Source organism: Aotus nancymaae, unplaced genomic scaffold (assembly GCF_030222135.1).
Source record: "Aotus nancymaae isolate 86718 unplaced genomic scaffold, 86718_ANA_hifiasm-v0.15.2.pri h1tg000019l, whole genome shotgun sequence".
Taxonomy (NCBI): domain Eukaryota; kingdom Metazoa; phylum Chordata; class Mammalia; order Primates; family Aotidae; genus Aotus; species Aotus nancymaae.
Genome location: NW_026988431.1, coordinates 2,004,664 through 2,029,932, shown reverse-complemented (window position 1 = coordinate 2,029,932; position 25,269 = coordinate 2,004,664). Strand labels below are relative to the sequence as shown.

General features: G+C 43.5%; 1 protein-coding gene across 1 annotated transcript in view; it reads left to right on the top strand.

Moving 5' to 3' along the window:
- Nucleotides 1-25,269, top strand: part of GPD1L (glycerol-3-phosphate dehydrogenase 1 like) — a 61,033-nt gene that overhangs the window by 8,657 nt on the left and 27,107 nt on the right. Inside the window, exons 2-4 of the mRNA XM_012435573.2 lie at nucleotides 11,004-11,181; nucleotides 20,916-21,056; nucleotides 22,565-22,703. Coding sequence (XP_012290996.1) covers nucleotides 11,004-11,181; nucleotides 20,916-21,056; nucleotides 22,565-22,703 — 458 coding nt within the window. The remainder of the gene's footprint in view (nucleotides 1-11,003; nucleotides 11,182-20,915; nucleotides 21,057-22,564; nucleotides 22,704-25,269) is intronic.

Here is a 25,269-nt window from a genome sequence, read left to right as displayed (position 1 = left end):
TAACCTGATAACCCTAACACTGGCTATCTGGACAGAAATATTCCCAAGATGAAATCAGTAATTCATGTAGCTACCTCACCTCGATGGAAATGGCTTCAAGCATCTAAACCCCTTTTGTGTAGGTTGAACTTTTTTTTTTTTTTTTTTTTTTGAGATGGAGTCTGTCAGCCAGGCTGGAGTGCAGTGACACCATCTCGGATCATTGCAACCTCTACCACCCAGGTTCATGTGATTCTCCTGCCTCAGCCTACCAAGTAGCTGGGACTACAGGTGCATGCCACCACGCCTAACTAACTTTTTATATTTTTAGTAGAGATGGAATTTCACTATGTTAGCTGGAAAGGTCTTGATCTCCTGACCTTGTGATCTGCCTACCTTGGCCTCCCAAAGTGCTGGGATTACAGGCATGAGTTGCTCAGGTTGAACTTTTATAACTTGGGTTCCTTGAGTGGATCCACCTAGTGCCTTTTATAGACTCTGCTTCATGGTTCTCCACCGTGTGGGTTGTCCGTTGCGATTCTGCATATGCAAATACTTTGACAACTGTAAAATGTTATATAAATGTTAGAAATTATTATGGATAAATTTGCATTGTCACATATAATTAAGTGACCATGCATTCACATTTGCCCTGGACTGTGGTTTATACTTGTCCCAGTCTAATTTCAGAGCATTCTCAAAAGGATCTTATTTTAAACAATAAATCTTACAGTAACCTACTAAACTGAACTCTGTTTAAGTAACATGATTCTGATCCTCACAACCAGGACCAGCAATGATGGCGGATAGATTTCATCTCAAGCGCTGACTCTAGTTGATTGATGGTGGCTGCCTAGAGTTTTGTGTTAAGAAGGGTTCTGGGGAGGAGAGTAGCTTTGGCAGGAAAGGGTGCTGTGACCTATGATAGCAAGCTGGGGTAGGGATTGGGGTGGGGACTGACAGCATCTAGCTTGGACTGATTTACTACTACCAATTTTACTACTACTCATATTTAAATGTACTACAACTTGGACTAGTTACTTCTACCAAAGTAGAACCCATCTGTGAGGCCTTGCCTGGCACAGCCGGCTCATGCTCGACTTTGGCCCACAGCTGCACAAATGTTAGATTCAGTAGTCAGGACTATCCCTGTTGACCCCTCAAGCACTTTATGTGTTACCTCTGTTAATCCTCACAGTATGAGGTACTGGATTGTCATCATCCTTACTCTATAATGAGTCTGAGCCTACAGAAGTTATGTAATATGTTCTGAGTTACACAGATACTATGCAGTGGAGTGGTTGAAGTTCTCTGCCTTCCTGCCCACTTGAAATGTGGCTATTGGGACTAAATTTAAATGTTAACTAATTAAATTGTAAACACCATGTGTAGCTACATACGCAGCGGGGCTCTACATCCTTATCTTCTCCTTGCTTTAACTGTGTCTTGAAGCCCTTTCCATATCTATACATGAAGAACGTCTTCATTATTTTTTATACTTGTATAATATTCCTGGGTATAGATATACTTTTGTTTAATCAGTTTCCTCTTGATGGATATTCTGAGTTCTGCAGTGAATAGTCTTAAACTCAGCCACCTGCATATATGTTGGTAGAAGCCACAACTATTAACAATACATGAGAAATAGTTTAGTCATGATTTCTTACTTCATATTTCACTTTGTAATAAGCAAGGAAGATGGAGAGTGACATTCCAGCTGTAGAGGGCCCAGAAATATGAGCAGAAAAGCAGTTTGTTCTGGATTACCTAGCATGTCTAGTGTAGGGCTCAGGTTTGAAAGCTGAGATTTTGCATCATTGAGACTCTGGTGGATGTTTGCAGGTGGTTTTCAGTGGTTCTCATTATCCAGGAATGAGGGCAGGGGTGTATAGTCTTCAGTTATTGTGTCAACAGAGACCACATGCCACGTGGCTGTCAGAATGTGCACTACACGGTTCTTTCCATTATCCATAGATGGGCCTGCAGAATGCATTTATCTATAAAGTTTGGGCTAGGATGTAGAATATGCTTGTTTGAAGCACCATGGACAGTTTGGTTCTCTGCCATCCTTGCTTAAGAGCGGTGGTCTTTAAAGGCAGTTGGAAACTGCGACTGAGGCGTTCTCCAGGACCCTGTGAGTGTTCACCTGAGTGCCCAGGTAGGTTCTCCTGCTACCTGTGCCTTTGATTCTGATCTGAATTAATCACTGGCCATTCCTGCATTCACTCAGATGATTGTTCCCAAGGTGTATGGGGTTGATAGCATGGCTGGCCGGGTCATGGATAGCCATTTTACAACAGGCTGATAGAGGTGTGGTCCGTCCCAAACTGCTCATACTTGGCTGCTCTGAAAACATATTGAAATAAGTATCGACTAAAATGAGACTTCAGGGATATCTGTGGATTTCAGTTACCTCCATAGTTTCTATTTTCTGGTTGGCTAACAGGCCTTGGGACTTGCTGAAACTTGTCTGCTTTGGATTTGGGGTCTGTTAAAATATATAAATGGGAATGATTTATAATCAGAATAAAAAAAACAAAATAATACATGTCTGTTTGGGAAAATTTGGAAAAGACAGGCAAGTATGAAGAACACAATAACATTTGCTTGTAACCTTACCAACAAGAATGTGATGTATTCATGCAACAAATGTTTCTTGTGCATCTACTATATCAACACGTCAATTTCAACATGCATGTGAATCTCTTGAGGATTGTGTTACAGAGCAGATTCTGATTCAGCAGGTCTGGGGTGGGGCCTGAGGTTCAGCATTTCCAAAAAGTTCCCAGGGATGTTTTCACTGCTGGTCCACAAACTACACTTTTAATAGGATCTGACCATAGGCTGGGTCTTATGCTAGTTCTTATATGTTTTCTTGCAATCATTTTAAAATGTGTTTGGGTTTTTTTTAATTGTGACAAAACACACATAACATAAAATTTACCGTCTTAACCATTTTTTAAGCATACAATATAGTAGGGTTAAGAATATTCACCTTGTTTGTATTGAAAGCAGTGAAAATGTTGAAAAGAATTTGATCTCCAGAATTCATCTTGCAAATCTGAAACTCTATATTCATTAAGCAACAGTTCCTTAATCCACTCTTTCCCAGCCCCTGGAAATCACACTTTCTGCTTTCTGTCTCTATGAATTTGACTACTCTAGGTACTTCATGTAAGTAGAATTCTACATTATTTATCCTTCTGTGTCTGGCTTATTTCAATTAGCATAGTGTCCTCAAGCTTCATCCATGTGGTAACATGTGTTAGAATTTCTTTTTTAAGGCTGGATAATATCCCATTGTATGTATAGACCACATTTTTCTTGTTCATTCATCAGCTGATGGACATTTGGGTTGCTTCTACCTTTTGACAATTGTGAATAGTGCTGCTGTGAACATGGGTGTACAAATACCTCTTTGAGACTCTACTTTCAATTATTTGGGTATTTACCCAGAAACGGAATTGCTTGGTCATATGTTACCTCTATTTTTAATTTTTTGAGGAACTGCCTTTGGTTTTCCACAGTGGCTGCAGTATTTTACAATTCTACCAACAGTATAACAAGGGTCCCGATTTCTCTGCATCCTATCAACACTTATTATTTTCTGTGTTTTTGATAGTAGCCATCTAAGTGGATCTGAGGTGGCATTGTTTATTAATTGCACACTTGCAATCATATGGTACGTACAATTTTGCAACCTGTTTTTTGTTAAATGTGACAGTCTATCATAAGCATTTTCCTGTGCAGTCTGAATTTTGATAGAAAGCCTTTTCGGTCTCCTTCCCCTTTTAAGTGAAGTTGTTCATATTGATCTTTTTTTCCTCTGTGGCTTCTTTCTTTGATTTTAAGTTTAGAAAGCTTCCCTATGTAGAGATCAAATAAACATTCACTAAGTTGAATCTATTTTTAAAATACTTCATTTTTTACATTTGCATTTAATACTCTGGCATTTGATTGTTCTTTAAAAGCCCTTTGACTGCAAAGAATTACATAAAATGTTAACAGTGGTTCTCACTGGGTGGCGAGATTATTCATAATTATTTTTTCACGTATTGCTTTTATGAGTGAAAAAGTACATGTTGTTTAATCCACGAAGGACTACACTCTTGCCCATAGAACCAGCCCGGGGCAGCTCTGGAAGAGACAGGGGCATGGAATGTGGAGAATCTAGCTGACAGCGAATTCTTCCTGGACCTGAGCTTCCTCATGGTAACAAGAAGGATGGACTGTAGGGTCCTTTCTGGCTTCAAAGACATTCTGTCAGGTTTAGGTCCAACTTGATAGTGTTGACCTAAAATAATCAAAAAGGTCAGAATCTAGTTTAAAGAGAGTTTGATTAAGTGCAAAGGTTAAAAGTGAGCCTGCCCAGAAAGCACAGATTCCAAAAACAGAAGTCAGTATTCCCAAGCGTAGAAATTTGAGATTGCTCAGACAGACAAAATTCAGGGAAGTTTAACAGGATTTCAGCATGCTTCTCTGTAAGGCTTAATGCGTGGTTACAATGATCTGATTAGCCAAGGTGGTCTTTTGGAATGGTGGGGGAGGTGTATTGAACATTCCACACTGCAGATGTAACTAACCATCATTGGGTCTTGGACTGACGCTCTCTGGTCTGAGTTAGGTACAGACAATAAAGGAGGCAGTTAATCTACAACAAAGATCAGTGATTAGAAGCAGCATTTATGATGAGGAAGTCGAGAACAGTGGGGAAGAGAGTGAAGCAGAATTGCAAGCATGCAAGTTATACGTAATCCAGTCTCCAAGGCCTAACTTCCCCCTTGGCATAATAAATTTAGGGGTCCTGAAATTTTTATTTTTATTTAAAAACAGGCAGCCGTTCCTTGGCTGAAGTAGTACATTCCCAGCCTAATTAAATACTACACCATTTTAGAAAGAGGTGAGAAGGCTGTGGACAGAGTGAATGCAAAGGGTTAGGTGAGAGCGGTTGAGGGGGGAGGGCATTGCCAAGTTGGGGTGGTAGAGCAGAAGGCTTAAAAGGGATAATATGGGTAAGGTATTTGAAATAGTGCCTGACACCTGGTAGGCACCAACTCAGTGCTGTTTTTGCCCACCCTGTCCCTTCCTTGCCTCTTGCCCCCACCATGCCATCTTCTCCACCTTCCCTCTCTCCTCTCTCTCTCCTCCCTTAGTCTCCCTGATCCTCTCCACTTCTCTTGCACTGTCTCCTCTTCTCTCCTTCCCTTAACCTCTCTCCTCTCCCTCCTTTTCCCTCCTCCCTGGACGCGTTGGTTCTAGATAAAATCTGTGCCTATTGTTGATCACAGCCTGCCACCTGCTGTGACTGAGCTTTGCCCCAGGGGCCTTCCTGCTGCCTGGAAGGTACCCAGTCTCCTCCCCAGGTAAGGCTCACTAAGCCTCGGAGCTCGCCCTGGCTACGCTTTCTCCCAGCGTTCCCTGACATAATCGCTAGGTGTCGCTGTGTTGCCTGTTTGACCACTTTGGTCGCTGTGGTACAGACATATTTTGTGTGCTTGTTGAAACAACATCAATCTCCGTTTAACATCTCCAAGCTCCATGAGGATGAGGACGTGTCTGCTTTTCTTCCCTTGTATCCCCTGCACCCAGCATGGTGTCTGAAATTAATGGGTACTCAATAAATATTTTCTATAAAAGATTCTAACCTACACCAGGGCAAATATAAATTAGCAAGAAGTACAGGCTTTGGGGACACTCTGATTTAGGTTTGAACTGCTGACTGTAGGTGGAAGCATGACTTAGGTAATTCATTTATGCTCTTTGGGCCTCAGTTTCATCATCTGTAAAATGGGAATAATGTGCACCTCTCTTGTGAGCTGTAATAAAGATTAAATGAGATCTTATATCAACTACCCATCTACTCAAGTTCCTTTTAAATTTCATTTGCATGGCATTACAGGACTTGTGAATTAGTGTATATTTTAGGGCCTAAGACTTAAGATAATTCATGATTTCATGGTAATGGAATTTTATACATCTATGTAAAGACCTAGGACTGGCCATCAGTAGACCCGAGTCCTCCAAGTTCTGCCTTAACTAGTTATTGCATTTGCTCCAGGGGCCTTCCTTCTGCCTGGAAGGCTCCTCAACCTCCTCCCCAGGTCAGACCCACCCGGGGACCATACCTGCTTGTAGGACGCGAGGTGAACCTTGACTGAGTCTCCTGCGCGTTAATCTACGGGATGAAGGGGTTGAGTAGGGTTAACTGCATCACGCAGGCAGCACCCTTCCGGCTTCGGCTCTGTCTGCTGCATATCTGTAGTATTATTTGTTTGCTATTCTTTCTTCAAAAGCTTATTTATTTTTTGGAGACAGGGTTGTACGCCATTACCCAGGCTGAAATGCGGTGGCATGATCATGGCTCAGTGCAGGCTTGACCTCCTGAGCTCAACCGATCCTCTCGCTTCAGCCTCCTGAGTAACTAGGACTACAGGTACAGCCACGTGCCCAGCTAATTTTTTATTTTTTGTAGAGACAGGATCTCACTATGTTCCCCAAGCTGGTTTCAAACTCTTAGGCTCCAGAAATGCTCCCTTCTCAGCTTCCCAATGTGCTGAGATTACAGGTGGAAGCCACTCTGTCCAGCCTAAATGTTCACTTTAAAAGACAACTTCATATCACTATAGTAAATATCACAAGTAGAAGGTAACAACAACAAAACCCAGTAGAACGAAAACAAGACAGTGTTATAAAATTCCTGCCAGATATTACTGCCTGCCAAGGCTGAGTCTGATACCTCTTCATAGTTTGTGTAGAGAGGAAATTAGCACATGCCGGAGAGATGGTAGCCACTTAATGGCACTGCAGTGAGACATTCTGCACTAGCTCAGGACCGTGAGAGTTGAAAAGGGCATGAGGGATTCAGTGTCATTTGCTTTCGTGTGTATCCCTGGTACCCACTTCTCACTTCGGGAAGCACTGGATTTGATCATAGACATGCAAGGAACTTTACCTGCCATCCTTTTGTAGATGGATGAGCTGAGCCAGGTGTGGAGGTGGCTGCTCATGCCCTTGACCCAGCCATGTGGAGGCCTGTGCCCTCGATTCTCAGAATGCAGGAGTTGAAAGACAGACAGATAGATATGCAAGAGGTAAAAAATAGGTAAGTAGGTAGATAGACATAGATATGCGGGAGAAAGAGGGGGGGAGAGAGAGAGAGAGAGAGAGAGAGAGGCCTGTGCCTGACTATGCTCGTGTAGTGTCACAGAAACCAGCTGAGACAGGGAGAGTACCAGCAGCGTGGCCGCAGGACCCCAGCTATGACCTGTTCACATGCAAACCACCTTTGTGGACTGTAGTCAGTACTTTTATTTTAAGCTCAGTTCTAATATATCTGTGCGTGTTTTTGGACTGGCCTTCTGCTGGCCAGTCACATTTCTTCAGAAATATCACTTATAAGTAGACTCTGATATGTCACTTATAAGTAGACTCTGGTCCCTTCAAAACCCTCCGGCTCCTCCAGAACACTTTTCTTGCTCTATTTGATCCACGAGAAAAATGAAGCTGCTCCTTCACATTGGTCAGAAGAGGTAACATTTGGGACAAATGCGTCTGGTACTATTCCAGAAGCACAAAGGAGTTTTGGGTGCAGGTTATACTTTTTGAGTTTTTATAAACTACACAGATAAAAGTGGACAACAGAGAAAATGTTGAGTTCAACCTGGAGATTGGGCTGGGTGCAGTGACTCATGCCTGCAATCCTAGCACTTTGGGAGGCTGAGGTGGGAGGATTGCTTGAGCCCAGGAGTTCAAGACTAGCCTGGGCAACATAGATTCTGTCTCTACAAATTTTTTTTTAATTAGCTGGGCGTGGTGGCACACACCTGTAGTTCAGCTGCTCGAGAGGCCAAGGAAGGACGATTCCCTTGAGCCTGGGAGGTCAAGACTACAGTGAGCAGTGATTGCACCAGTGCACTCCAGTCTGGGGGACAGAGCAGGATCCTGTCTCAAACAAACAGAGAGAGTATACTAAAGGGGTTAAAACGAAATGAAATACAGTGTTTTAAGTCCTGGTCCTCCTCCTCTTGACTCCCTGCCACCCTTACCAAACAAAAATTATTGTATAAATTATATATAGAGAATAAAACTAGGCCTTAAGGTACTAGGATTGTTTTGTTCCTCTCCATCTGTGAACTTGATTCCACAGTCCTTCCTTCAACACTGAACACCTACCCCAGCCCCCAGTCCCACCCACCACATTGCCAATCCCTGGGTGGCAAATCCAGCAGCTTGGCCAAGAATTACTTGGAATTACCTCTAGTTGTGTCAAAGATGCTGTATTTATGCATCTGTCAGCAGCCCACTCGCCCCTAGACTCAGCTGCTTAATAACAAGCATTTATGATTGCTTATGAGTCTGTGGGTCAGTTGGGTGGTTCTTGGCCTGGTCGGGCTCACTCATGTGTCTGCAGTTAGCTGAGTACTGGATAGAAAGCACTGCTGCGTCTGCTCTTCCCAGCCCTGATTTGTGAAGCCTGCTTTGCTTCTCAGCGGGGGTTTGGTCTTCCTACCATCCCCGTGTCTTCTCCCTGCACCCTGGGTGGGGCTGTCTGTTACGATTCTCTCAGTAGAAGGTTGAGGCTGGGAGACTTGTCGTGGATTACGTGGATTGCAGGTGAGTCCTTTGTGTTGCAGTCCACTGCAGCGTACCCTTCTAACCACAGCTGCTTCCGCTTTCCTCCACCTCTTATCACACACAGCATCGGGAGTGCCTTCTAGCTGTTCATCTCTCTGAGTGGGCGGTAAGCTTTTTGAGAGCAAAGAACACATTGCCTTTCCCCTGCTGTATCACCAGGATCTGGCCCAATGCGTTATGCACAGTAGGTGTTCAGTAAATATTTGATGACTGAGATAAATGAGTGAATGGAATGTATTGATGAAACCAGGAATGAGGCGAATGAGGTCTTGACCCCTCAAGAGTAAAGTAACTGGAATTTCCCTTATTAATTTTTATCCTGTCACTTTAAGCCCCATTGAATCCCAAAGGACGTACGGATATGGTCTGGACGGCCTAGTTCTTAACAGTCCCAATGGTTGCCTAAAGTTTCCTAACGCTAGCCAGGTGTGGTGGCACGTGCCTGCAGTCCCAGCTACTCAGGAGGATGAGGTGGAAGAAGCACCTGAGCCCGGGGGGGCGGTCGCAGCTGCAGTGAGTTGTGATCGTGCCACTGCACTCCAGCCTGGGTGACAGTGAGATCCTGTTTAAATAAATAAATAAATAAATATTCCCAACTCATTGCAGCAGATACTACAGGTTTGCCTCTGGTTGCAAATGTTTGGCTTCCCCAAAAGACAGCTGTAAAGGGGAAAGCAAGTGTATTCCAGTAATCATGGGGAGGGATTCCTGGTTCTGGTTTATTTTTCCACTTGGTTTACCAGACTTAGATTCCCGACGTCTCACAGCCCACCGTCAGTTGACGCTCAGTCCCCCAGAACCACACTTGTTCTCTATGACCTTGTGAAAGTTACTTGATGCCAGGGAACACTGTGAACCACAGCCTTTCTCTCCCTGTGAGTACGTGAGCAGCTGTTTCCAAGATTAGAATAGAGGTGGTAGTGAAGGTGGGAGATTCCTGGCTTCCTTTCTACAAAGTGTCAGTAGGAGAATTGGATTAATGGGTATTTATCTAATAACCTGTCCTGCTGGCATAGAATAAGAATTGCACAGGTACAGCTGCATAGCCTTGATATCTACAGCTATTCTTTTGTGAGGGAGAAGGGCATTGGAATTCTAATCATTGCAAAGAGCAGTGGCTCTCAGCCCTGGCTGCACATCAAGTCACCAGGGAGCTTTAAAAAGTACAGATGCCTGTTCCCACCGCAGAAGTGCCAGTTTCATTGGCCTGGAGTGTGGTCTGGGACTCAGGATTTTTAAATCTCCCAGGTAACTCGTGTGCAGCCAAAGTTGAGAACCATTTATTTAGTTTATCCATTCTATCTCAGGAAAAGGACGATAAGAATCTGTTAGAATCTGTTAGAATTATTTGAATTTTTGTGGTTGTTAGAGCATATAGGTTTATATGCTGAGAAGAATCATTGCGTTAGAATAACAGATTCATCAGGGGATGAAGATAAATGTCTCCAACATGTTCTGCATCAGCTTGGCTGCCCCACCTTTTGTTATCACCCGCTACTCCATCTCATCAAACTGTCTTGAGAATAACTGTGAGAAAAAGTAGCAAATGCGCTAACACTTGAATTTGCAAGAGGCTCTTTACTGCATTCTCTCATTTGCTCCTTACACCAGGAAGTCATCTAAGAAGCAAGCTTTTTCTCAGTTGAAAGTCCAGAGGGGGAAGCTGACAGGCTCAGCTAAGATCAAGTGCCCACCCTGGCTCCATCAACGGCTCCTGTGAGATGAGCACAGGTGCCTGGTCCGACCTCCTCTGCTGCAGCGACCACAGGCAGACCCGCACTGCTGTCGGGAGGACTGATATTAACAAGTCAGGGTCGTTCTCGTCCCTTGTAGGAAAGCCTGTGGGAGACTGAGCCGTCACTAGAGCATGTTTGCTGAATAGAGATGCAGAGCTTGGTTGCGGGGAGGAGGGAGTGCAAACTATTCAGCAACTGGGCCCTGTGCTCTCCCTTTGCTCCCCTCCTGGCATCCACTCAGGTTCTTGTCTTTCCTTTGTGATTCTGCCTTGCACCTGTTGCAGTTCATCAAGACACAGTTTATTTTACCATAGCTACATCTCAATGTCCTTTGAAGACCTTCTAGGGTCATTTTCATGCTTTCGGGTAGATTTCTCTTCTGCCTATGACGCTGTCGATAAGTTGATTCTTGCAGGTTTCCAGGGGTAGTGCTTTTTGACCTTATACCAAATTCTGGCACTTCCCCAGTCACAGGCGGTGGTATTCCATGTGAAAACAACTGTTTGAAATGGCTTGGGGCTGATACACATCACATCAGGAGTAAGCTCAGTGTTTGAATCAGAATCAAAACACAAGTCTTCTGAATTTTAATCACATGCTTTTTCTCTTCTGCCCGTGACTGGACTTTTTTCTTTTCCACGGTTTCTTTTGTAGGGGTTCAGCTGTTGCAAAAATAATTGGTAATAATGTCAAGAAACTTCAGAAGTTTGCCTCCACAGTCAAGATGTGGGTCTTTGAAGAAACAGTTAACGGCAGAAAACTGACAGACATCATAAATAATGACCACGAAAATGTAAAATATCTTCCTGGACACAGGCTGCCAGAAAATGTGGTAAGACTTTGGGGTGAAATGTACATTGGTTCATTCTGCAAGTTATGCTTGGCTGAGCAGCACCTGGGACTTGGACCTGGGAAAGCTGCTTCCCTCTCCCCAGTTCCTTTCCGCTACCAATTGGTTGGTTGGGTTTGGTTTTCCTGACTCTGAAAATGGTTTTCCTATTAATTTGCTAAGGATGCCTTAACAAAGTGCCAGACCGGGTGCCTTAAACAACAGAAATTTATCTTTTATAATTCTGGAGGTTTTGAGTGTGAGATCAAGGTGTTGATAGGGTTGATTTTTTCCGAAGCCTCTCTCCTTGGCTTGTAGATAGCATTTCTGTATTTTCATATGGTCTTCCCTGGGATCCTGTCTCTGTCATAATCTCTTCTTATAAAGATAGCAGTCGTATTGGATAAAGACCCACCCCAATGACATATTAAGTTAATTACCTGTTTAAAGACACCATTTCCAGAAATAGTCACATTCTGAGGTACAGCCCATAACAGGCTTCCTCCTGGGCATTCAAAGTGCCAGCCAGGTCTGGAGCTAACAAACTTGCCTTAGGCTGTTATGCTCCCCAAGTAGCTCCGGATGTACCCTCTCTAAGTGCATGAGATCAGCTCGCTAGGACAGCTAATGCACTGGTCTGTAATTAAAATCAAAGGTCAAGGCCTAAATTACAGAAGGAGATAGAAGAAAATGGGAAAATGTAAGACTGACAGTTTAAATTCAAGCTTAATAGGTCTGGGAGAGAAAAATACAGGTTATTGCCTGACCTCCTTCTATTGACTTGCGGGGGAAGAAAGAAATGAGCTTGGGGAGTGAAAAGGGTGTTCCCTGCTGCTTGTCTGAGTGGAATTTATGAACTTTTTCTGTTATCAGATTCACCCCTTTGTGGCTGTCTATCATAATCTCTTTGAAAACCAGACAGTTGTGGCTGTCTGATTCCTATGGTTAACCCAGGAAGCTTGTCTCCTTTGTTAATGAAATACCCTTTACTGCATATGTTCACTCACCAAACCTTATGAGCATGCACTGTGAATGCAAAGCACAGCGTTGAGTGCTGGGGACAGAAAGAGGAATAAGACAGTGTTGCTTTCCTCAAGGCACTGAGCAGGGGAGACCGATCTCTAAATCAATGAATGTGGGGAAGTTTTAGTTACAGTATTCATTAGCGTCAAGCACTGTGCTAAGCAATACATACAGTCTCATTTAATCTTCTCAATAACCCTCTTAGGTTGATACTACTGGTTTTCCTATTAGGATGATGATTTTGATTACATAGTGGAGGAAACCAAGATTCAGAGAGGCTAATGAACTTGTCCAGGGTCACGCAGCTAAGGGTGATGTTGCAGATTGATTCCTGGTGGACTCATCCCTGAGCATGCTGAATCTGTTGCCTTCCAGACAAGGATGACTTTCTCCTCTGGACTAGAGTGAGCCGGCATTTCCCTACAGTTATTCTTGGCACAGTTGGTGGGGGCGGAAGAACGTTTAGAGTTGTGAGCTTAGAAGTTAAGTTGTCCAAATATCTGCTGGAGAGAATAAAAGAGGCAACTGTTTCCACCAAAATGGAAAGGCCTCTAGGGTCGTCTCTAATCGGTTCTTGGGGCAGATTATTTTGAGCTTTACTTTTCTCATTTTTATCAGAATTGGTTGCCCCTTCCCTTCGGTAAACTACATGCCTCATTGTTAAATTCCTCCCACGATGCCTGGCGCCAGTCCCTTGTGTACCTGTCTGTCTGCCTCCACCTGCCCCCAGTGTGTGACCTTGCTTTCTGGTTCATTCACCCACAGTCGCTAGCACAGTGCTTATCCTACGGTGAATACTGGAGGAATGTTGGGGGAAGTGAATCTGCTGAGTGGTTCTGTGAAACTGGAGCCTGTGCTGTGAACAGGGAGAGTGGGAGGGAAGGAATTGACATAAAGGAGTCAAGAGAGCCTGGCCCCCACACGACTGACTCCACCACCCACCCCTGGTCACTGGGTGTGGACAGAGGCAGGAGAGAAAGGAGGAAGAATTCACTCCCAGAACCCTGCTGATGTCTATTAGAGCTCTCGAACTTATTCCTCCTGTTTAAGTGGAATTTTTGACCAAGATGTCCCCAGTCCCTCACCCTCCAGCCTCAGGTAACCACCTAAAAGGCCAGTTTTTAATTATTGTTTTTCTTTCCAGTTTAAGCAGGAGAGGTTTGTTGCGTTTCCATCAACACTAGCTCACTATTTATGCTCTCAGTTGATGTGCTGACTTCAGACTGAGCCTTTTCAGCTTGAGGCCCCCAAACTGCTGCCCACCTGACCCTTTCCCAGGTCCACTGTCATCGTGTGGCCCTTCCCACATAGGAGCCTTCTGTTACAGTGACTTCACCGTGTCATTGCCTGCTCACTAAAAGCTGAGCCCATCTGAGTTTGCGGTTTCCCTTTAGATCTGAATGAAAAGAATGCTTATAATTTTCTGTAGTCTGGGTGCAGTGGCTCACGCCTGTAATCCCAGCACTTTGGTAGGCTGAGGCGGGCGGCTCATTTGAGGTCAGAAGTTCAAGACCAGCCTGGCCAACATGGCAAAACCTTGTCTCTATTGAAAATACAACAATTAGCCGGGCATGGTGGCACGCACCTGTAGTCCCAGCTGTACTCGGGAGGCTGAGGCAGAATTGCTTGAACCCAGGAGACAGAGGTTGCAGTGAGCTAAGATTGCGCCACTGCACTCCAGCCTGGGCAACAGCAAGACTCCATCTCAAAAAAAAAATGCTCAGCCGGGCGCGGTGGCTCAAGCCTGTAATCCCAGCACTTTGGGAGGCCGAGGCGGGTGGATCACGAGGTCAAGAGATCGAGACCATCCTGGTCAACATGGTGAAACCCCGTCTCTACTAATACAAAAAAAAAATTAGCTGGGCATGGTGGTGCGTGCCTGTAATCCCAGCTACTCAGGAGGCTGAGGCAGGAGAATTGCCTGAACCCAGGAGGCAGAGGTTGCGGTGAGCCGAGATCACGCCATTGCACTCCAGCCTGGGTAACAAGAACGAAACTCCGTCTCAAAAAAAAAAAAAAAACTGCTCATTATTTTCTATAATTGCAAAATTGATTGTTGATCCTGTTTTCTAGCTCTATTTCTAGAGTCTGTGTTTGGAGCTTATTGAGGTAGAGGGCTCTTTTACTTCCGTGTTCCAGCTTCAGCCAGCCTGGGTGTGACACCAGGATTTAGATTTCAGCACCCCCATGACATACAGTTGCCATTGCCTCTCATCTTCTGCCTGCTTTTTAAAAAACTGCTTCACTGAGATACAATCCACAGACCATACAATTCAGTGGCTTTTTAAATATATTTACATAGGTGTGCAGCCATCACTATAGTAAATTTCAACACATTTTCATCACTTGAAATCTCGTACTCTTTCTTAGTCACCTCCTGTTTTCCCCAATTGTCCTACAGCCCTACATAACCACTAATCTACTTGCTATCTCTACAGATTTACCTATTCTCAATAGTTCATATAAATTGCATCTTACAATATGTGGTCTTCTGTGACTGGTTTCTTTCACTCCGCATAATGTCAGGCTTCATCCATGTCGTAGCACATATTCGTTGCTTTTTATGGCTGGATACTATCCTGTTGTATAGATGTCCCACATTTTCTTTACCCATCCATCGGTGTACGGTCATTTGAGTTGCTTCCACTCTTTGGGTATTATGAATAATACCTTTATGTACAATGTGAACCTTTATATACAACATTTTGTATGAACATATGTTTTCAGTTCTTTCATGTGTATACCTATGAGTGGATATACCTTTTTTTTTTTTTTTTTTGAGACGGAGTCTTGCTCTGTTACCCAGGCTGGAATGCAATGGTGTGATCTCGGCTCACTGCAATCGCAGCCTCTTGGGTTCCAGCGATTCTCCTGCCTCAGCCTCACAGATAGCTGGGGCTACAGGTGCATGCCACCAGCTAATTTTGAATTTTTAGTAGAGATGGCATTTCACCATGTTGGCCAGGCTGGTCTTAAACTCCTGACCTCAGGTGATCCATCCGCCTTGGCCTCCCAAAGTGCTGGGATTATAGGCGTGAGCCACCTTCCCAGCCAGATATAATTTTTGAGGAACTGCCAGACTGTTTTACAAAGTGGCTGTATCATTTTGCATTCCTATCAACAGTGTATAAAGGTTCCATTTTCTTCACCAGCACTTGCTGTTATCTGACTTTTTAATCCTAGTGGGAGTCTAATTCATGGTTTGCTTTTCAATTGCCTGATGGCTAACCAGTTGAGCATCTTGTGCTTATGTCATTTGTATATCTTTGGAGAAATGTGTATTTAAATCCTTTGTCCATTTAAAAAATGGATTGTCTTTTTATTATTGAGTTATACAAATTCTTTATATAGTCTAATACATGTCTCCTTTCTCCACAAGTGTTTTCTCATGTTCTGTGGGTTTTCTTTTTACTTGCTTTATGGTATCCTTTGAAGCACAGACGTTTTTAATGATGAAGTCCAGTATTTACCTTTTGACTCTCCTGCTAAGTCTTCAATTATAGTTTCTTGCATAGGTCTGTATTCACTAATGTCTCCTCAGCACCTGGAATAGTGCCTGGCATTATTTGTGGTCTGAATTAATGCCAAGGATAGTAGAAGTGGTGAGGAAGAGCAAACCAGGGTGAAGAGTTTTGTTTCAGTGCTTTAGGTGGTATCACGGGGGAAAAAGGTTAGGGCAAGACTTTTAAAAAATTAAGCATTTACATTTGGGTACTAGGGGTGGGGTAATATCTATTAATTTTTGCTGAAAGCCTTCTTAAAATTAAAATATTAGTTCAGTGGAAAGCCTCAGTGTTAACTCCTCCCTGGGTTTAACTCTTTGATTTCATTAGATGAGTAGTTTTCTCTGGTGATTTTCAAATTTTAGTGTTCTTCAGATAGCTGGAAGAGCTTCCCAGGGATATGTGGGCCTGCTCCTATAGTTTCTGATTCAGTAGGTTTCAGGTGAGGTCCCTGTATGTGCATTTCTCATAAGTTCCCAGGTAGTGGGGATGCAGCTGGTTCAGGAGCCATGCTTTGGGAATCATGGGTGTACATAATAAATTGATATTATTGGTGTTGTACTGGGGAATCCAGGCGGTGGATAGCTGTTTTTCCAGAAGCAGCCTTACTTACCAACAGTGGCATGTTTACATAAGCATCATCAGATAAGGTCCTCTGTCTGAGGGTCATGTTTCTGCATATAGAGCCAAGTATGTGAATTTCACCTAAGATCTTGGCTGAAAGTGAGATGAGAAGAACAGAGGGGGATTACACTATTTTTGAGCCTCTGCTACATCCCAGGTACCACACTGCTGTGTGTTTTACTCCTGGTGTTGTGTTGAATCTGAGTGCACATCCCCCAGAGAATGTAGGTGAGTTGCCTCGGCTGACTGGCGGTAGAGCCTGGCCATGATGCTTTGCGCACCCACAGCACCTGGACCATTGTTAAACCACACCATTCCCATTAGGTACCAGAATTGTTTCAGCATGCAGATTCATACACACTTGAAGTAGAAATAACTGTAGTGGCCCTAAGAGATTAGATAAAAATGAGAACAGCCCTGGTACCTTTTATTTGGCTTATCCTTGTTTATCTGTCATTACTATGATGTTGGTATAAAAAGGTATGTGGCAAGATTCGTGGATTTTAGGGGGAATAGTCTTCATTTGACTGACAGGAAAATTGTTATAATACTATATTAAAAAGATATAAAAGTATTACTTTAATTCTATAAATATACCTTTAGATATTTCTGTAGGCTCAAAAAGGCCTTGGAAGGAATGTACCAAAATATTGATGGTGATTATTTCTGGTGCTGGGAGGAGCAGTTCTTATTTTCCTACTTAGATGTTTTTTTCTTCAGATTTGATCCAATGAGCCTATTTATAGTCATGAATGAATGGAGAAAACATTTGAATCCGCATTGATTTTAAAGAGCATAAAATAGCATCTTTGGAGGGTGAGGAGGTCAGTCGCTGTTGATGGGAGGGTCTTTTTCTTGCCCACTGTGATGACTGCAGATAACGTGTTGCTAATAGGTAAAAGCTCATTAAGCACACACTGTGGACAGTGATGGTGGGACTCAGAAGGAACGGAAGAACCTTCAGGCTTGCCCACACAGACTTCACCAGCTTTGTTTCCAATGATTTTTATTTATTATTATGCTTTTATTAACTTGGACCAAGAGCACTGGGCTCCTGAAAGTCTGGACATTAAGCAAACCAGCCCTGATGCCTTTGTTCTGAGTTGTTTGTCCTACTTGCCATTGGAAGGCAAGACCTGTTGTTCAGAGTTGTGCTTCCCGCATATTTCAGGATCTGGGATGACGGACACCCTCAGAAAGATTTTTGGCAGGAGGCTCACAAAATCAGTTGCCATTTCCAAAGCAGCGTCCTGATTATTTTCAGAGCAGAAATAATCGGGTGGGGGCTTAGCAAAAGGTTTTATTCTAAAAGATGAGATTCACATGATCTCATTAGCTGATGAGATCTTACTACGTAAGAGGAATAATGTTCCGTGAACGGACCATGCACACCATAAAAATACAGCTCTCGTTGTACACATTGCTTCTGTGGGTTAAACCCTAAGTATTCCACCAAGGAGAATAAGCCCTAGTCACATTGTCCTAGAGACCATCACATTCCCTACCATCTGCAGGTTCCTTTTTTTTTTTTTTTGAGATGGCTGGAGTGCAGTGGCATGATCTCGGCTCACTGCAACCTCCCCATCTTGGGTTCAAGTGACTCTTATGCCTCAGCCTCCTAAGTAGCTGGGATTACAGGTGTGCACCACCACGCCTGGCTAATTTTTACATTTTTAGTAGAGATGGGGTTTCGCCATGTTAGCCAGGCTGGTCTCAAACTCTTGGCCTCAAGCGATCCACCCACCTCAGCCTCCCAAAGTGCTGGGATTATTACAGGCATGAGCATGGCACCTGGCCTCCATCGGGAGGTTAATGGAATAGAATCAGAAAATGCTTTGTTGGAGGGGGTGGAGTTGCCAGGTATGAGAGGAATAATGTAGCAGGTGGATTTCTGGTAATAAATCTTTGCCACTTGTGACTACCCAGCCTAGATTACCAATCTGGAGAAGCCCTTCCAAAGAGGAAAATAGGCAAATAGGCCTTCCCTGCCTTTGGGTCTGCCACTAACGAGGGAGAAGTGCTGAGCTTTGGATTTTGATCTGCTGTAGGGGGAATGACCCTAGGTTGTCATTCAAATCAGCTTAAAGCTAAATGTTTTGGCTCAGGTAACTAAAAATCTAGGTAGGACTAGCTTCAGGTGCAGCCTGAACCAGCAGCTTACATATTAAAAGGGCCTGTTTTTCACTCTGTTCCTCTGCTTTGCCATCCACAAAGCTGGCTTCATCCACATGGGAGCCCCATGACGTAGATTCTCCCCTCACATTTGTAAGCATGGATGCAGTAGTTCCAGACTTCACAGCAGCATCCCACACTGTTCAAAGACCTATGGCTACTCCTGAAGAACAAGGAAGCACGTGTTTCCCAGAAGACATCTGCTGGTTTCTTGTTGGCCCCGATTGTTTAATGTACCTTTAGCCTGAACAAGTGAAGAACCATCCCTGGAATGGGGTAGGGCCAATTCCACCCAAATGGCTTGGTTAAAATGGGGAAGTGGTAGCTTTTGAAGGGAAGTTTAGGGACATTTCCACTAGAAAGAAGGGGAATGGAGGCTGGGCAATAAATTATAGAAGTCCTCCGCACCTCCTGGAGGGATAAGGGAATGAAACTTCAGATTTTCTCGTTGGAATCCTCTGTGTGAGGGAGTAAGTCTTAGCACAGGTATTAGTCAAGGTGACAGGCCAAGATATTGCAAGAGAGGTAATAGTGTGACAAAGGGCAAGAGACTTGTCTTCCTCTTACACAGAAGTACTCTAGTGCTTTGCTTTATGCTATTATTCTTGGTCCCATGTTGTTTGTTTTTTTTCCTGTATCATCCCCTAGGCCTTGTGTCCCTCGCTGGGGTCAAGGCTAAGTTGCAAGGTTTTCAGCTCACAGAAAGGGGGAAGAGAAAGTGTGGAAGAGGCAACCCACCGTCTTGAGGCCTCTGGGCTACCAGTGGCACCCACTTCTCTGTCTCACCTCCAGTGATGAGAACTTGGTCCCTGGCCATGTGTAGCTGCAAGGACTGCTGGGAAACACAGTCCCTGGCTAGATGACCAGTGACCAGCTTTTAGGTCTGTGATTACAGAGAAAGGGGAGAATGAACTTTGGCTAGGAGTTGATAGTCTCCATCACAGCCCCCAAACCAAATTTCCTCAGAGGCTTGCCCATTCTGAATGATGCTCCTATGACAGACATGGTTCCCTCAGAGAAGAATATTCATCCAAGGCCTTTCATTTTGGAAACCAGGAATGCTTAATGGGGACTGTATCAGTAGGTAAGTTTAAGTACATATGACAGAAAACCTAAAATAACAGTGGTCTAAGCAAGGTCAGTGCTTGTCCATTTCTCCCTCATGCAAAGAGGCTTGTGGTTGGTGCAGCATCACGGTGGCAGAGACTTGCTTTATTCCACGTTCTGCCATCTCAGCACGTGTTGTTGCTGTCCTGGTCCAAGGTGACTGAATTCCAGCCATGCCTTCACATTCCCACTGGCAAAAGGAAGGAGAAAGTCCTTCCAGGACATTTTCCAGAAGTCATAGGCAGCACTTCCATGTGTGCTCCCTTGATCAGAACTTAGTCACATGGTACACCTAAGCGGCAAGGAGCGCTGGGAAACATAGCCTTCTTTGCCGGCATTCAGGAGCCCAGCTCGAAGCTAGAGGTTCTAATGCTGAGGAAGAAGGCAGAACAAATACTAGGTGCAGCAAGCAGCCTCTGCCAGAGACCACGTGCCCTGGAGTCCTCATGGCATGCCCTCACTTCTGCCGTGTTAAACTAATCTTCACCCTTAAGGAAAGAAATCATCATAATAGCTGACATGTATTGAGTGTATATCAAGTGCCAGGCAGTTTTCTGTATCATTTACTCCTCACATCGGCACTCTGAAAGGAGAGATTAGTGTGAGATCATTTACTGAGGGGCCATGGGGTGGAGGGAACCAACAGGGGTTGGTGAAGTGCTCAGAGATTAGTAACAGCAGGAAGCCATTACCACCCCTGAAAGGGTCAGGGAAAGAACATGTCACCGGCCTGAAGCGGGCTTAGAGACCTGGCCTTAGAGAGAGGCTGCCTGGCAGGAGGAGCAGCTGTAGGATGAAGCCAAGCCAGAACCACCGTGAGCCTGGGCAGAAGAGGCCCGAGGAGACTGATAAATACCCTCGACCTGTCTCTCCTCCCATCTTTTGATCTCCTGACAGTGCCTCCCATTGGCTGAAGCCCACTGGAAGCCAGAGAACGAGGGAGCCTGGGAAACAGCCTCCTGGGAACAGAGTGGGGCAGAGAAGAGCAGAAAATGGATGGGGGGCTGGCGAGGTGGGAGAGCAACAGAGAGCAACCCACACAGTGTTATTAGGGGTGCCTTTTGCAGGTAAGGCAGTCGAGGAGTGGAGAGGATAAATCACCTGCCCAGCTGAGTCAGAGGCAGGACCCTCTGCTTCAGACCCCATAAGGAATAAGGAAGGCAAAGCAAATGCACTTGCCTTCCTTGTCTATCTGTGCAACGCTCTGCACATAGTAGGCCTCTGATAAATGGTCCGTGAGTGAAGCTGTGTGGACAGGCATGGTTTGATGTGGGAGGAGAAACGGTCTTCTCTGCCTTTTGGTTGCAGGTTGCCATCTCAAATCTCAGCGAGGCTGTGGAGGATGCAGACCTGCTGGTGTTTGTCATTCCCCACCAGTTCATTCACAGAATCTGTGACGAGATCACTGGAAGAGTGCCCAAGAAAGCACTGGGAATTACCCTCATCAAGGTAACTCGAGTGCATGCTGCCCAGGGCTAGACGCTGGTTACCAGGAAATTTCATTTTTTCATGCTTTCATCTGCTTGAGATTTGGAGCTGAAGCGGGGAAGTTTTTCATTCGTGTTTTTAAAGATGCCCGAAAGATCATAAAAAAATATAAGACTAGTTTAGCTCAGATTGAGAGCGGGCTGCTGCTTTCTGTTGCAGCAGACTAGCAGCAGCAGTGATGTGCAGAGCTGCGCCGCCCCTTCCAGTCCACTCTGGGGGCTCAGCCTGTCATCTGGAAACCACCAGCGGTTTGAATTAGCTGCGAAATTAATAACCATTAGTGCCCGTTCCTGGATATATACCCTAAAGCCTGTGTTTTTAACCATGAACCACCTCCACAGGTCCACAGATTGAATGCAGGCAGTTCATGCACTTAAATGTGGAGGAAAAAAATCCTTGCATTCTAATTCATTTTAACCTGTAAGTGAAATGAGCATTTTCTTCATTTATGAAGGTAGGTCACAGCCAAAGTTTCAGTAACAGTAGTATTAGCAGGATCGGAGACCTTGTTTTCAATAGGAGTCACAGGGCTTTCATTTCACTTCATACCTTTTTTGGATATCTCAAGGTATCATTTATACTTGTCACTACTTGGAAATTGTGGTAATTATTAGACCTGCCGTGACATCTTTTTCTAACTGCATTCATAAAACAGTGCATATATTACTTTATCATACATTTGTTTTTTAAACAAATTTCAATATAATTGGATTCCTGGGCTATTTTAGGTATTTTGTTTTATGCATATGAAATTCTGAGAATGAGTCCATAAACATCACCAGACTACCAGGGGTAAGACCCATGTCATTTAAAAGATTAAGAACTCCCGAGAGAGGCTGTCCCAGAGCATTTACAGATGAATGTTCATGAAGGCAAACCAGAGCAACCCAAATGTCATCAGCAAGAGAGCAGACAAATGAAATGTGAACTATTTATTTTGGAATTCCATGCAGTAAGTGAACAGAAACAAACAGGAAGGTTCATGCAGCCACAGGAGTGAATTCTAAAAGGATAATGTGGTGCAAGACAGCGCATCACAGGTGAACGGCGCAGTTCTCTTTACAGACTTGAAATACCAGGGATAATAAAATATAACATTGTGTAGGGACCATCCGGTGTGGTAAAATAATCAAGAAAAGCAAGGGAGCAATGCATACAGCATTCAGGACAGTGGTTCACCTGGAGAGCTGGGATAGAAGGAGGATGATCTGAGGGGAGACACACAGGGGACTTCAGTCGTGTCGGTCACGTTCTATTTCTTAACGTGAGTGATGAGCACGTTTATTTTCTTCATTTTATTCTTCCTTAAGCTGTACATATGCAGTATACACGCTTACTCTTGTAAGTAGGAGATATTTTTCAAGTTGTGTCGCCATGGGATATCTGAATCTGGATTACTTATGAAGCCACGATCTCATGCCTCTTTATTTGGTGGTTTGTTTTCTCCTAACTTCTCAACATGCTTGTAGGGCATAGACGAGGGCCCCGAGGGTCTGAAACTCATTTCTGACATCATCCGCGAGAAGATGGGCATTGACATCAGTGTGCTGATGGGAGCCAACATTGCCAATGAGGTGGCTGCAGAGAAGTTCTGTGAGACCACCATCGGTAAGCGCTGCCTGGGAGGGCCCCAGGAGTCTGGACGTTTGCTGTTTGAACATGTTCATGTTCCATATCTGATATTTTCTGTAATGGACTCTTCCCTGTCCCTCTTAACATTCCTAAGTGGGCATTCAGTGGAGTGGGGGTTTTACGTAAGGAGGCTATTTTGTGGGACTGAAGAGTTTCAACAACCTCCAGAATGAATATAAATGAATATGGCCAAGGAGACCATCCTGACTTGCTGTGATCCAGTAATCAGTTGTCAAGGTTAAATACAAAAGAGCAAGTTACTTGTACCAAGGAACAGGTGGCTGCATCCATGGTAGGGGTCTCCTGGCCTTAGAAACCCAAATTTGTTTTTTCTTACAGATGCTAGTATCTGGATCCTCATTGATTCCAATGAGATCTAAAAATTGGTTGGAATGATCCCCATTTTCAGGTGAATAATAAGACTCAGAGAATAAATTACCTGCCCCAAGATCACACACTATTGTAGAAGCCAGGAACAAAATTGGGTCTTCTATTTCCTGAAATAGTAAGCCTTTTCTACTCTTACACACTATAGATTAGATACATTATTCTCAGATTGACGTAACAGAAATTTTCGTTTCTTTTAAAAGGGGCTTTGAGAATTCTCAAGTGTCCATGTATTATATTAAAGGATGCTTTGTTGGAAGAGTCATATTACTGTATTTTCAGATGCTTTGCAAAAGTTTATCTACCACTGCAGAACTTACCTTCACCCTTGTCAAACTTGCAAGCAAAATGAATCATATCTCCTTGGCAGCTTTGTAAAAGGAAGCTCTGAGAGATGTCAGGCTCTCTTGTGTGAGATGAATGCGCAGGAAAATGTAGCTTTGGCTATAGATAGGGCTTTTAGGGTTTTTTGGAATTTTCTACTTAATTTTTATTTTTAATTATGGAGGTATTTTACATGATTATTGTGGAAGATAGAGATAATCAAAAGAAAGTCATTTAAAAATTTTGACAGTTTTGTTATATATCCTTTTTTCTATTTGTACAAACGATTATGCTTGTAGTAAGTCATATACTGTTTAATAATTGCTTTATTTGCTGAATATGTCCTTTCAAAGTCTGTTAACATACTGTATATCCTCATAACTGCACAGCATTCCATCAACAATTCCATATATTTGGACACAAAACTTTTTTTGAAACATAGTATTTTTTGGAGAGGAGAGGTATCACAAATAATATAAAGAAGAAAAGAATAGCATGTGATAGCACCTGCCCAAGTTGTCATTTACAAAAGTGGTACAGACACAGGTTTAAAAAAAAATTCAAGGCTGGGCATGGTGGCTCATGCCTGTAATCCCAGCACTTTGGGAGGCCTAGGTGGGCGGATCATGAGGTCAGGAGTTAGAGACCAGCCTGGCCAACATGGTGAAACTCCGTCTCTACTAAAAATACAAAAATTAGCTGGGCATGGTGGCGTGTGCCTGTATTTCCAGCTACTTGGTAGGCTGAGGCAGGAAAATCGTTTGAACCAGGGAGGCAGAGGTTGCAGTGAGCCGAGATGGTGCCACTGCATGCCAGCCTGGGCAACAAGAGTGAAACTCTGTCTCAAAAAAAAAAAAAAAAAAAAAATTCAAGCACCATGAGTAGGTGGAAAAGTAGAACTGAGATTGTAATTTCCTACCCATTTCCCTCTTCTCAGAAGGAATCACTGTTAGCAGTTGCTTTTTTGATTTTTTATAATTTCAACTTTTATTTTAGATTCAGGGGGTACATGTGCAGGCTTGTACATGGGTATACTGCGTGATGCTGAGGTCTGGGTTATGACTAATCCCGTCACCCAAGTAGTGAGCAGAGTACCAAATAGGTCATTTTAAAACTCTTCCCTCCTTTCTCTCCCTCCCCTCTAGGAGTCCCCAGTATCTGTTGTTGCCATCTTTATGTTTATAAGTACTCAGTGTTTAGCTCTCACTTGTAAGTGAGAGCATGCAGTATTTGGTTTTCTGTTCCTGTGTTAACATGCTTAGGATAGTGACTTTCAGCTGTATCTATGCTACAAAGGACATGATTGCCTTTTTTTTTTTTTTTTTTTTTAAAAAGAAGCTATATTTGTTTATTTTTTTTTTACAGAAATGATCTCCCTCTGTCCCTCAGGCTGGGGTGCAGTGGTGCAATCAATGTTTCCTGCAGCTTCCCAATTGCCTTCTTTTTTAATGGCTTTGACTGTTAGCAGTTTCTAAATATTCTTCTGGAAAACATTTGTGTATATATGTATGTTAGTATTTACATATATGAATGTGTCTTATTCTTTTACAGTTAATTTTTTTATTCATCTGCAGTTTTAATGTAGCCTGTGAAATTGTTATGTAATTGCTTATATTTTTCCAAAAAGATTATTAACTAGTTTCTTCCAGTTCAATCCTATTTGCCAATAATCCTTTCCCAGTTCATTCTGTAAGGCTAAGTCTTCATCTCCAATCCCTGATCCAATCCTGGCTAGGCCTCTAGCCCTGTTTGTTATAAGAAAGTTTCCAGTTGGGTGCATTAGGATTTTTTGGTTTGAAAAGACAGACAAAAACGCACAGTTACATTTCTT